Source organism: Dromiciops gliroides, chromosome 2 (genome assembly GCF_019393635.1).
Source record: "Dromiciops gliroides isolate mDroGli1 chromosome 2, mDroGli1.pri, whole genome shotgun sequence".
Classification (NCBI taxonomy): Eukaryota; Metazoa; Chordata; class Mammalia; order Microbiotheria; family Microbiotheriidae; genus Dromiciops; species Dromiciops gliroides.
The window spans coordinates 158,618,983-158,632,895 of record NC_057862.1 but is presented as its reverse complement, the minus strand read 5'-3'; the positions used below and the strand labels follow the sequence as shown (position 1 = coordinate 158,632,895).

The 13,913-nt window shown below is 37.0% G+C and overlaps 1 protein-coding gene across 1 annotated transcript in view; it reads left to right on the top strand.

Moving 5' to 3' along the window:
* RNF111 (ring finger protein 111) overlaps positions 1-13,913 on the top strand; it is a 115,777-nt gene that overhangs the window by 26,434 nt on the left and 75,430 nt on the right. Inside the window, 1 exon segment of the mRNA XM_043987713.1 lies at positions 9,851-10,743. Within this exon segment, the coding sequence (XP_043843648.1) occupies positions 9,870-10,743 (874 nt within the window). The 5' untranslated portion in view covers positions 9,851-9,869.

Sequence of the window (13,913 nt, the reverse complement as noted above, 5' to 3'; positions counted from 1 at the left end):
TAGTTTATTTATGAGCAAGGGAAGGGTGGGGGGAGGGAAATCATGAAAGAAATCCTTGGACTTTTCATGGGGAGATTTGGCATAAAGCACATGGCTCAGAGGTACCAAATCTCCTTGAACAGGAGACTGGAAGGTACTTTTATAGAGGACTGATGGGGGTGTACCATCTGCCTGTGAAAAGTTCCTTTAGTGAGAGAGGACCATCCCCCACTGGTGGTAGCTGGGGGAATTGGGTGAGGGGTGGCTACAGATTCCTCTTCAGAACACAAGGCCAAAGCCACACCCAAATTTATCTCCCCAGGGTAAGGGAGACCAGAATGAAGGGTAGGAATCAGAAGCTAGCTCAGTCTGATTTGGTTCAGCTTATCTCTCTAGGCATTATCTGTCCTCTGGTTTAGTTTCTCAAGGAGAAGCTTCCTTGATGTGCCCCAGAGAACTTCTGGGGTGCTCTGCACCCCATGACACAAGGTTCTCAGCTAAGAGCATAGTTGGAAAGGAAGCTTGTAGAGCAGAGGTTCTTAACTGTTTTTATGCCATGGACTCCTTTGCTGGACTGATAAAGCCTTTAGAACCCTTTTCAGAATTATGTTTAAAGGTAACCAGTTACACTGAAATATAATTATAATATTTAAAAAATGTTTAATGAGGGGCAGCTAGATGGCGCAGTGTGGATAGAGCACCAGCCCTGGAGTCAGGAGTACCTGAGTTCAAATCTGGCCTCAGACACTTAACACTTACTAGCTGTGTGGCCCCGGGCAAGTTACTTAACCCCAATTGCCTCACTAAAAAAAAAAAAATGTTTAATGACATCAGGTTAAAAAACCCCCTCTTCTTCTAGAGACTTTGATATTTTTATCCTTTCTTCCTTTGGAACCTTGTGCGTAGTAGACATCAAATCAATATTTCATTTGAATCAGTTGGTAAAATATTATGTCATATACAAGTTTCCACTTCCTACTCCTCTCACCCTCCATGACTGTCTTAAATGTCTACAGTGCCTTTCCACCTTACTTTTGTCTCAGAGTCCCTTAAACTGTGTTTAAGAGGCAGTTGAAACACTACCTTTGTTTTGTTTTTCCTTTATTTTATTTCTTCATTTTTATTTTCAGTTCCACATTCTTTCCTTTCCTTAATTTCCTCCAAAACCCATTGAGAAGGCAAGAAATATGATACCCATTATACATAGGAAGTCATGTCAAGCAGTTAGCTATTTTTTTATAAGGCACACAGTCCACAGTTCTTTATGGAGATGGATAGCATTTTTCATGAGTCCTTTAGAATTTTCATGGATCATTGTATTGATCAGAGTTGCTAAGTCTTTCACATTTAATTATCTTTACAATAATGCTGTTACCCAGTAGACAGTATAAAATACCTGGGAGTCTACTTGCCAAGACAAACCCAGTAACTCTATGAACACAATTACAAAACACTTTGCAGGGCAGCTAGGTGGCGCAGTGGATAGAGCACCGGCCCTGGATTCAGGAGTACCTGAGTTCAAATTTGGCCTCAGACACTTGACACTTACTAGCTGTGTGACCCTGGGCAAGTCACTTAACCCCAATTGCCTCACTAAAAAACAAAAAACAAACAAACAAAAAAACCCCCAAAACAAAACACTTTGCATGCAAATCAAATCAGATCTAAATAGTTAGAAAAATATCAATTGCTCATGGATAGGCAGAGCTAATATAATAAAAATAACAATTTTACCTAAATTCAGTGCCCCTAGGGGAGGGGACTACTTAAGTCAGACTACTTAAAATTATTTTATAGAGCTAGAAAAAATAATAATATATTTTTGGGCTTAGGATAATTATGGGAACAAGAAGCATGAAGTCATGTAATAGAGTATGGAGTAATAACCATAAATGCCACATAATATGATAACTGACTTGTCTTAAAGTATCAAGGGGTGAAAGATAAGGAAAGTGGAAGACCTAAGTTTTTAAGTCTGGTTTTTGAAGTAGGTCTTGTTGATTCTCCCTCTATTAATATCTGTTGAGTCAATCTCCTTTTTTGCTGTCATTGCTACTGCTGTAGTTCAAACCCTCATTACTTGGTTGTTTTTTTTTTTTTTATGTATAAGGTATTTTATTTTTTCCGTTACATGTAAAGATAGTTCTCAACTTTTGTTTATACAAGCTTTACAATTTCAGATTTTTCTCCCTCCCTCCCCCCTCCCCTAGACAGCAGGTAATCTGATATAGGTTATATCTATATATCTCTATACATATACATATATATATACACACACATATATATATATACACATAATAACATTAATCCTATTTCTGCATTAATCCTGTTACAAGAGAAAAAATCAGAGCAGTGATGCAAAACCTCAAAATAGAAAAAAAAACAACAGCACCCAAAACAAAAGAAATAGTATGGTTCAATCAGCATCTATACTCCACAGTTCTTTTTTTTTCTTGGATTTGGAGATCCTCTTCTATCATGAGTTTCCTGGAACTCTTCTATACCATTGCATTGGTGAGAAGAATATAGTCCATCACAGTAGGTCAACACTCAATGTTGATGATACTGTGTACAATGTTCTTCTGGTTCTGCTCATCTCACTCATCATCAGCTCACGTAAGACCCTCCAGGTTTCTCTGAACTCTTCCTGCTCATCATTTCTTACAGCACAATAGTATTCCATTGTATTCATATACCACAACTTGTCCAGCCATTCCCCAATTGATGGGCACCCCCTCAACTTCCAATTCCTTGCTACCACATAAAGAACAGCTATAAATATTTTTGTACATGTGGGTCCCTTTCCCCCTTCCATGATTTCTTTGGGCAAAAGACCTAAAAGTGGAATTGCTGGGTCAAAGGGTATGCACAGCTTTATCGCGCTTTGGGCATAATTCCAAATTGCTCTCCAGAATGGTTGGATCAGCTCACAGCTCCACCAACAATGCATTAGTGTTCCAATTTTCCCACAGCCTCTCCAACATTTATTATCTTCCTTTTTTGTCATTTTAGCCAATCTGATAGGTGTCAGGTGGTACCTCAGAGTTGTTTTAATTTGCATCTCTCTAATCATTAGAGATTTAGAGCATTTTTTCATATGGGAATAGATAGCTTTGGTTTCTTCATCAGAAAACTGCCTGTTCATATCCTTTGACCATTTCTCAATTGGGGAATGACTTGGATTCTTATAAATTTGATTTAATTCCCTATATATTTTAGAGATGAGGCCTTTATCAGAAGCACTGGCCTCAAAAATTGTTTCCCAGTTTTCTGCCTCCCTTCCAATTTTGGATGCATTGCTTCTGTTTGTACAAAAATTTTTTAATTTAGTATAATCAAAATTATCCATTTTGCATTTTATAATATCCTCTATCTCTTGTTTGGTCAAAAACTGTTTTCCTTTCCAAAGATCTGATAGGTAGACTATTCCTTTCTCTCCTAATTTACCTATGGTATCACCTCTTATGTCTAAATCATGTATCCATTTTGACCTTATTTTAGTATAAGGTGTAAGATGTTGGTCTATGCCTAATTTCTGCCATACTATCTTCCAGTTTTCCCAGCAGTTTTTGTCAAATACTGAGTTCCTATCCCAGAAGCTGGAGTCTTTGGGTTTATCAAACACTACATTACTAGTGTCATTTACTACTGCATTTCCTGAGCCTAGCCTATTCCATTGATCAACCACTCTATTTTTTAGCCAGTACCAGATAGTTTTGATGACTGCCGCTTTATAGTAAAGCTCCAGGTTTGGTACCGCTAACCCACCTTCCTGTGAATTTTTTTCATTATTTCCCTGGATATTCTTGATTTTTTGTTTTTCCAGATGAATTTTGTTATTATTTTTTCTAGCTGTATAAAATAATTTTTAGGTAGTCTGATTGGTATGGCACTGAATAAGTAAATTAATTTAGGCAGTATTGTCATTTTTACTATATTAGCTCTGCCTATCCATGAGCAATTGATATCTTTCCAATTGTTTAGATCTGATTTGATTTGTGTGAAGAGTGTTTGGTAGTTGTGTTCATAGAGTTCCTGGGTTTCTCTTGGCAAGTAGACTCCCAAGTATTTTATATTATCTACTGTTACTTTAAATGGAATTTCTCTTTCTATCTCTTGCTGCTGGACTTTGTTGGTCATGTATAGAAATGCTGATGATTTATGTGGATTTATTTTATATCCTGCTACTTTGCTAAAGTTGTTCATTACTTGTTAATAAATAGTTTCTTACTTGGTTTCTATGTTGGCATTATCTGCCTTCCAGTTCACCATCCACTGTTAGCAAAATAATTTTCCTAAGATAAAGGCTTGGTCGTGTCAGTCCATTACTAAAAACTCCTTTTTTGAATTTCTAGTGCTTGTAGGATAAGATAACATGAAATCCTGTTGTGTAAGGTCCACCACAACCTCATTTCACCTATCTCTCCTTCAAGATCTCCTAGATTCCAATGAACTTTTCTATTGCTTGTTCTCTAAACTCTGCCTTCCCAGTTTTGTAGAAGCCACTTCCTTTGTTTGGATTATTTCAGACATAGGAAATATCTTACACTCTCTCCTGATCTTTACTTCTCAGAAACCTTGTCTTTTAAGATTCAGCTTAAGTGCCCTCTCTTCTTTGAAGCCTTCCTGGTACTTACCTCCCCATTCTTTGACTCACATACACACTTCTGCACTCTTTCCCTTTTAACATTATTGCATAATTAACGTACTAATTTACAAGTGTATTCCTTTACCACCATCTCCCCCTGACTTTCCCACCCCATGTTAGTTTCTTGAGAACTGGGATTGTTTTATTGTTTTCTCTCTCCAGGCCTAGTAGCAATTTTTTTTTACACATGGTAGATCCTTAATAAATACATTGCAATCAATTCTGAAAGACTTAGGAACATTGAATAATGCAGTGACCAGTCACATTTCAAAGGACTCATGATGAAATAGGCCACTTTCAGATAGAGAGCTGATAACTTTAGAGTGCAGATTGAAGCATATTTTTTTCTTTCTTCTTCACTTCCCTTTGTTCCTCTTATCTTCCCTCTCCTCTTCTTTTTTGGTCATTGCTGGAATTTCTTTCACATGACTATACATATTCCTAATGAGCTTTGTTTGTTTTTCTTGTCTTCTCTTTGAGTGAGAAAAGAGGAGGGAGGAAGGAGTAGATTAGGAACTGAAAATAAAACAAAATTGAATTTTAAAGAAATGAATGTGTTGCATTGAGTTAGGGAAGGCTCCTTGATTATGAAGGAAGGTATCTCAGATGAAATAAATAAGGTATTGTGAAAAACAGTATCACAGAAAAGGTTAATTGTTAAATATTCAGATAAAGGCAACTGTAATACAATAACTGAGTTTAGTCACTTTCCTTCTTTTTGTCATTTGCCTATTAAAATAATGCTTCAGTTCTCTCACATCATGGAATAATTATATGTTTTGGATGAATTGATTTTCCAAATAATTGAGGTTTAAGTCTTTAAGCACTGAACTGTATTTTTTCCTAAACTGTATTATTTAATTCCATGCCTTTCTAAAAAGAATAAATGGAATTTAACATTTTTATGACCATCATTATGTTATGGGGGAAATGGTGGGGGTTTAGGATAGGAGTAGGGGTAGGGATTGGGGTTCTTAGGAATTACACAAAATCAATTAGAATAAAATAATAGTTTATTTAGGGTGCTGGGGAAAGGAAACCAAGAGAGAAATCCTTGGACTTCTCTTGGGGAGAAGGCATGGTACAAAGGCTAGGCTCTGAGATACCTTATCTCCTCGAGCAGGAGACTGGCAGATACTCTAATAGAGGACTGATGGGGGTGATCTTCTGACTGTGGAAAATTCCCTTATTGGGGGAGGACCATCCCCCCTGGTGGTGGCTGGGGGAATTGGGTGAGGGATGGCTGAGGATCTCTCAAGCCATCTCTGTCCTCATGCCAGGAAGGCAGCAGCCACACCTAATCTTATCTCCCCAGGGGGAATGAAGGGTGGTGGTCCTGGAGCTAGCTCAGTCCTGATCCAGTGCCACTTAATCTCTTTAGGTTTGTCTGTCCTTTGGTTTAGTTTCTCAAGGAGAAGGTTCTTTGTACCCCAGAAAACTTCTGGGGTGCTAGGCCCATAACAATTATTATGAAATGTTTAATAGCGTTATGCTATAGATATAGCATATATAGTTAGATATACATGGCATGAGACACTGGAATGAATGCATATTGACTTTTAAGGCGTTTCTTCAAAACTTAATAAATGATATTAGAAGGTTTTGTCAGGTATATATAGCTAGCTATATGACATCTGGTGCAATGTAAACTAGGTGTCTTTCTGCAGAAACAGTTATTGAATTGGTTTGAAGTACTTTCTTTTCCCAAGTGGTCATCTTCACTTAAAGAAAGCAGTAGTTTTCCTATTGATTTATTGTACCCTTCAAAAGATTTCTGCGTCATGCAGTGCACTGATAGATCATGTTAAATATTTGGCCATTCTGTTTTCTCACTTGTACTAAATTGGGTGATGGTTTTTGAATCAATGTTCTCTCCTGTTTCAAGAATTTGTACTGGTTTATTTTGGATAAAATTTAGTTCAAAGCCTATAATATGTTCATCAGAAAATTATTATACTTACATAAATATAACATCAAATTTTCCTTAATCTTTACAAAGTCCAAGCCCAAGCAACATTGAAGATTGTGTAAAGTGGTATTATTAGTAGGCATCTATCTAGGCCTCTTGAGGGCAGGGACTTTCTAGTTTTTGTTTTTGTATCCTTAGAGTTCAGTACAATTCCTCTGTATCCTAAGCATGCAGTAAATAGCTTTTCATTCAGACATTCACCTTCATTTTAGCCATTATCCTGACTTGGCCTTGAGTTTTAACTTTCCTCTAATCTGTCTTTTAAGTCACAGGTTTTTTGTTTGTTTGTTTGTTTTTTTAGTGAGGCAATTGGGGTTAAGTGACTTGCCCAGGGTCACAAAGCTAGTAAGTGTCAAGTGTCTGAAGTCGGATTTGAACTCAGGTCCTCCTGACTCCAGGGCCAGTGCTCTATCCACTGTGCCACCTAGCTGCCCCAAGTCACAGTTTTAATGATGCAGTTGATTCAAGTTGGGACATGGGAGAAGTAGCTAATGAACATGTTGGCAAGTCAGATGTGATTTGGGCCAAGTAATGCACACTGCTAATCATAAAAAGTCCAAACCTTAGAGAGACAGATTCCACCTTTTCATCATAAACCCCTAGATTAGTTTAGGCCATAGGCTAGATTTCGAATCAGAAAACCTGAGTTTTCTCAGAATTTACCATATACCAGAAGCATGATCTTAGAGAAGTCATCTAGTTTCTCTCTATGACCCTGTTTTGGGGTGTACACTTACTAATTTACCAGTTGCTGTTCTGCAGCTTAATGTTGTATGGGACACTTAATGTTGTATGGGACACCATCACACTGCCTGACTTGTCAGAGGCCCAAAGGTGAGACTTGAACCTAAATTCTCTACTTCCAAAACAGTCCCTTCCTCAAGGAACTTACTTTTTACATATCCTGTCAAATTAACCTTATTTTTTGTCAGTGTTACTGAACTGGTAGATCAGGAAAATTTGGTAGATGGTTTTCTTAGATATTAGCAAAACTTGTGCAAAAGAAGATATGTGGGCTAGATGTGGTGTAATTAGGTGACTTTGGAATTGATTTACTAACTGGATCCAGAGTAGTCATTAATAGTTCAATATTAACTTGAAACTCCTTTATTTATAGTTGAGTGATATATAGAACTGTTTAGTGTTGAGGCTCACTTAGAAAAGTAAAAGAGTAAATGGATTGCCAGGCAGCTATTGAGGATACAATTGAGATAAGGTAACATAAATTTGTATTGGTCCCTTCAGTGCAGTTTTGTGACATCTTACAGGGATGTTGAGTAGTACATTAAAAGGCTTAGAAACAAAGACATCTAAAAAATCAGTTTGCCCAAGCTCTGTTACCAATTAAAAAGGAATATTATTTAATTTCTTGGACCCTTAGTTTGTTCTATTGTCAAATGAGGGAATTGAAGCAGAAATCTCTGAGATTCCTATCTAGTACTAAAATTCTACAAGGGTGATTGGTTGGTTTTTATAAAAGCAGTTTGATTTGAAGTGGTTAAAGAAAATTACTATCAAAAATTACTATCATTAACTAGGCATCTAATTTTAAAATGAGATGCTTGGCATACACTTTTTTGGGGGGGGGCAGGGCAGTGGGGGTTAAGTGACTTGCCCAGGGTCACACAGCTAGTAAGTGTTAAGTATCTGAGGCCGGATTTGAACTCAGGTACTCCTGACTCCAGGGCCGGTGCTCTATCCACTGTGCCACCTAGTCGCCCCCTTAAGTATTTGTTCTTTATAAATTTATTATCTACTTAACTGTCTTCTCAAATACACTATTTGGATACCTTAACATTTTTTGAAAAAATTACAAAATTAACTTAGTTCTAGGCAGCTTGGTGAGACGGTAGATATAATGTTGGTCCTGGAGTCAGGGAGACCTGAGTGCCAATCCAGTATCAGACACGAGCTGTGTGACCCTGGACGAGTCACTTACCTTTGTATTTGCCTCAGTTTCTTCATCTGTAAAATGGGCTTAATAATAGCACATACCTTTACAGGGTTATCATGAAGTCAAATGACATACTATTTGTACAGGACTTATTAATTACCTAGCACTTTATAAATACTTGTTCCCTTCTCTTCCCTTGTTTCTGTGCCCTCTTTCTCATCTCTCTATTCCTTGTATATACTTACAGAGCTTTGCTTTTGTTAAGTGACTTGCCCAGGGTCACACAGCTAGTAAGTGTTAAGTGTCCGAGTCCGGATTTGAACTCAGGTACTCCTGACTCCAGGGCTGGTGCTCCATCCACTGCCCCACCTAGCTGCCCCTACCTTCATATCTTAATGTATCCCTTCTCTAATGTGTTCTTATCTTCATTTGTAAAGCAGAATGGGGTAATGTTTTGTAGAATGATGCCATGAGAGTGAAAGATATAAGATATATATTTTGAGTTAGGACCTATATTAATGCCAGGTGTTTTTTTTGTTTGTTTGTTTGTTTGTTTTTAACAAGAGTGAATATTACATATACTTTAGACATTGAGAAACAGACTCTGTTGTTTCATAAAATATATGCCATCTTAGAATAAACTGGAAGGGAAATTCATATTGACTGAATCGAGATCTCAGTTTCAGTTCAGTTGCTAAGCTTTTTATGTTCGTTTGTCTCTGTTCCATGATCATTTTTGGAGAGAATAGGCCAGTTTTTATTCATTTATTTTTTGAAGGGCAATGAGGGTTAAGTGACTTGCCCAGAGTCACACAGCTAGTGTCAAGTGTCAGGTCACATTTGAACTCAAGTCCTCCTGAATCCGGGGCCAATGCTTTATCCACTGCACCACCTAGCTGCCCCCCAAAATAGGCCAATTTTGACCAAATTTGTGACTTTAGAAAAAAAGGTGCCAATGTATGTTTTAAGTTTAAATTATGATCTAGCCCACTATTTTGAAAGTGTCTAACATTAACATGGCTTCTGTAATTAGGAAAAAAAAAGGCATTAGTACAGTAATAGAAATATTAAAGGATTAGAAGATAGCAATATCCTCTCATGAGAATGTTTTAGCAGAATTTTTTTTTTGGGGGGGTGAGGCAATTGGGGTTAAGTGACTTGCCCAGGGTCATACAGCTAGTAAGTTTTAAGTGTCTGAGGTCAGATTTGAACTCAGGTCCTCCTGAATTCAGGGCCGGTGCTCTATCCACTGGGCCACCTAGCTGCCCCTGTTTTAGCAGAATTTAACATTTTTGTAATCATGTAGTATTTTCAGTATGATAAAGCATATTTTAAAAATATTTTATATTTTGTTTTTTAGGACTTTCTTACAATTTCCCATGACTCAATGGACTCCTGATTGTAACAGACTCTATACCTTAAAAGCGGATATGAAGAGTGAGGTAACTTCTGATGCACCAAAGACACAGGAGAGTCTAAAAGGGATCCTCTTGCACCCTGAGCCCATCGGGGCAGCCAAAAGTTTCCCTGCAGAAGTTGAGATGATTGCTAGTAAAGTAGAAAATGAATTCTCTCACTTGTGTGATGATTCTCAAAAACAAGAGAAAGACATGAATAGTAACCAAGAAGACCAAGAAAAAGGCATTGTTGTAAGAAAAAAACGCAAGAGTCAGCAGGCTGGCCCTTCGTATACCCAAAACTGTGTTGTTAAAGAAAGCCAGGGAATGTTAGGATTGAGGCAACATCTAGAAACACAAAGCGAAGAAGATAATGATTCCTCTTTTAGTGATTGTGTTTCTTCCCCTTCATCTAGTCTGCATTTTGGAGATTCTGACACGGTAACATCTGATGAAGACAAGGAAGTATCTGTTAGGCACTCACAGGCAATATTGAGTGCTAAAAGTAGAACTCATGGTTCTCGGTCGCAAAAGTGGCCTCGGACTGAGACAGAATCGGTTTCAGGATTATTGATGAAAAGGCCCTGTTTTCATACTAATTCATTAAGGAGACTTCCGTGTAGAAAGAGATTTGTGAAAAATTCTTCACAGAGGACACAGAAACAAAAGGAGAGAATTTTAATGCAGAGGAAAAAACGGGAGGTCCGGAGAAAGTATGCATTACTCCCTAGCTCTAGCAGTTCTAGTGAGAATGACCTCAGTAGTGAATCTTCTTCTAGCTCTTCCACTGAAGGAGAGGAAGACTTATTTGTGTCGACCAGTGAAAACCACCAAAACAGTGCAACCATTCCCTCAGGTAAAACTAAGATTCTGTTTACTCAAGAGTAAAAAACATTGGAGTAGTTTAATTGTTATATTTCGCCTGTGTATGTGTTTTTAAAACAGGTATTTTAGTGTGTTTTAAAGGTATTAGAGAATCAGTATTATGCAATGCATTTTAATATTCAATGCACAGAAATATAAAACATAGAAATTACAAATCATGAATAAAACTAAGATGAGTTTATATAATTTTCTGGTTTTTATTATCTTTTAAAAAAAGCTTTGTATTTTGTTTTTTACATCCCTGTCATTTCTGGGATGACAAGGGAACTGAATGTTTTGTTGTAACATAGAAAACAGGGAAGCAAAAACAATCAAGACAGTGAAGTGACCTTGTTTGACAGTGTTTCTGTCCTTGTAGTCCTTCCCCAGTACCAGGACTGTTAATTTTTTGTTGTTGTTGTTGTTGTTGTTTTGTTTTTTGTTTTGTTTTGTCTTGGGGGGCAGTGAGGGTCAAGTGACTTGCCCAGGGTCACACAGCTAGTGTCAAGTGTCTGAGGCTGGATTTGAACTCAGGTCCTCCTGAGTCCAAGGCCAATGCTTTATCCACTGCGCCACCTAACTGCCCCCAGGACTGTTAATTTAAAAAAAATTTCTCAGAATCTGGCTTCCTTTTAGTGATACTTTAATTTACATTGTTGTAGTCATTGTGCATTTTGTTTTACAGGTTCTGCATTAGTCAGTACATATCTTACTATACTTTTCTCATTTACTCGTATTTGTTTCTTAATGCAAAATGGCATCAGAGTGGATTTTTAATTTCCTGTTGACTGCATAAAATATGGAAAACGATGGAAATTGTATGGCATTTCGTGCATCTTGAATTATAAGGCCATAAAATATGTTAGCTGCTGTAGAGCAATTAAGGTTTTTTTCTCTTCAATGCCTCTTTAAAATGTTTTCAAGCAGTGTCCTCTATCTCCCCCAGCCAGACTGTAAGCTCCTTAAGAGCAGGTACTGTTTGTTTAATATGTATTTGTATCTCTAGGACCTACCACAATGCCTGGCATATTGTAGGGGTTTACTCATCCTTGTTGAAATAATTGATTTTTAGAAATTAAGATTTCACACATTTCAAAATGGATATATTTTCACTGTTTTTGTTCAGATTAACTTTATAGCTATGTAAGAGCAATGCATAACTTTTTTTTTAATATAACTTATTTACCAAAATTAACTGAAGTAGATCTTTGTAGAGTCTTTTGGGAAGTGAATTCATCAGTGAAACTTTTGGAACTTTGGGAGCTATTTGCCATACTGTATTGTAGTTTTCATATCCTTCTCTTGTACGTCACCCCAGGCTTATCAGGAGGTACCACTCAAAAAAATGTAAATGAAATTGAATAAGGAAAAGAACTGGTATTCTTCCTAAACTTATTTTAATTTTAATCCACTAACATGACAAAGTTACATAGTCAGTTTCCATGTGAATATCAGACAATATTACAGCATCCTCTACTGCTGCTTGTGTGGCTTTTCCATCTAGATAGTCATAGCTCATTTTAGAGTCAGGAAGTCCTGTTTAAATCTTGCCTTTGATGACCTGCTGTGGTACATTGGGCAATTTAACAACCTCTCAGCTTTAGTTTCCTCATCTGTAAAAAGGAAATAATAATAGCACCTACCTTGCCAGGATTGTTTGTGATCGAATGGGATCACATAAAGAGCTATAAATGCTAGCTGCAGTTATTATATAACAATCTGGCAAGATACTATGTAAATAATTGAAGGTGATTAAAGACAGTATACATATTAGAGCTTTATCTGGAATTCATCAGTGAAAGGATTCGTTTTCAAATAGGCAGTCACTCAATTATCCCTGATTCTTGCCTCTTCTTGTCCCAGTCCTGGGCTTTTAGTTTTTTTGTAGGGTTTTAATAACTCCCATCTCTGTGGACACGACCTTTATTATCTCTTTTTCCTTTCTCACATTTATACCTTCGTTCCTAAAACTCCCCCTTTTTTTTCCTCTCATCAGTTTGTCTGCTTTTATGCTGAAGCAGCTAGCCCTTGAAGGAAAACTTCTTTAGGTTTCTGGTATATCCCATAATTGTTCCACCTTTTCCCATCTCTTAACTTTTTTTTTTTTTTAAGAAAATTTCCTTTCCCTAAAAGACCACAGAGAAGAAAGTTTTCTCACTTAACTTTTTTTTTTAACGGGGCAATGGGGTTAAGTGACTTGCCCAGGGTCACACAGCTAGTAAGTGTTAAGTGTCTGAGGTCGGATTTGAACTCAGGAACTCCTGAATCCAGGGCCGGTGCTTTATCCACTGTGCCACCTAGCCGCCCCCTTAACTCTTAATTAATCCTTTCCTTGATTGAACACACTGAGTGGTCTAGAGAGATGTATATTAATGCTTTTCTGACTACCTAACCATCTTTTTATTCAGGGAGATGTTAAATGGGGAAAAGAATTAAGGATCATAGGCACATAAATTTAGATGTAGAAGGAACCTTAGGGGATCATTTAACCCAACTTTTGGAAAGGAAGTTGTCTTACTTTTAAAGATAAACTCCCTTCATGCCTGGTCTGGGAATGAACTAAGTCTTAAAAACTCTAGGCCTAACTTATACTAATAAATAAGGTAGTAGGTAAGGCCTCTATATACTTTGTATATGAATCAATATGTAAGTATAGATACTCTTTTTATTTTTATTTTGGGTGAAAGGTATTACCTGTTAATGATTGGGAGTGGAAGCTATCAAATATGGGCTAATATATGACCCAGTTGATAGAAAAAAGTCAACTTCACTAAAGGAGTCTTTAAAGTATATATTAAAATATCAGTATTTAAAATATGTACAAATTATCTTGTTCAGTTTAGTATTAAACTCTTCTGGTATTAAGGTAGTATTGTTTTCTGCTATTATTAGTTGCTTATGTGTAGTATTCCAGCCACCTTATGGGTTAAATAGGCGTTTGTGGGATATTCTGGGAACCTAACAACCCTTTATAACATTGTTGCTATGGGAAAATGCATTCCAAGTTCCAAACAGCCAACTTATAAATTAACTTTGGGAATACAAACCATTGGTAAGTAGCGGACTGACTACTTGTATTCTATATGGTTTTTTTTTCTCATGTATATATTATAAGTGACAAGCATTATCTCTAGAAACACAAATCCAGAGATTCAGAATTGA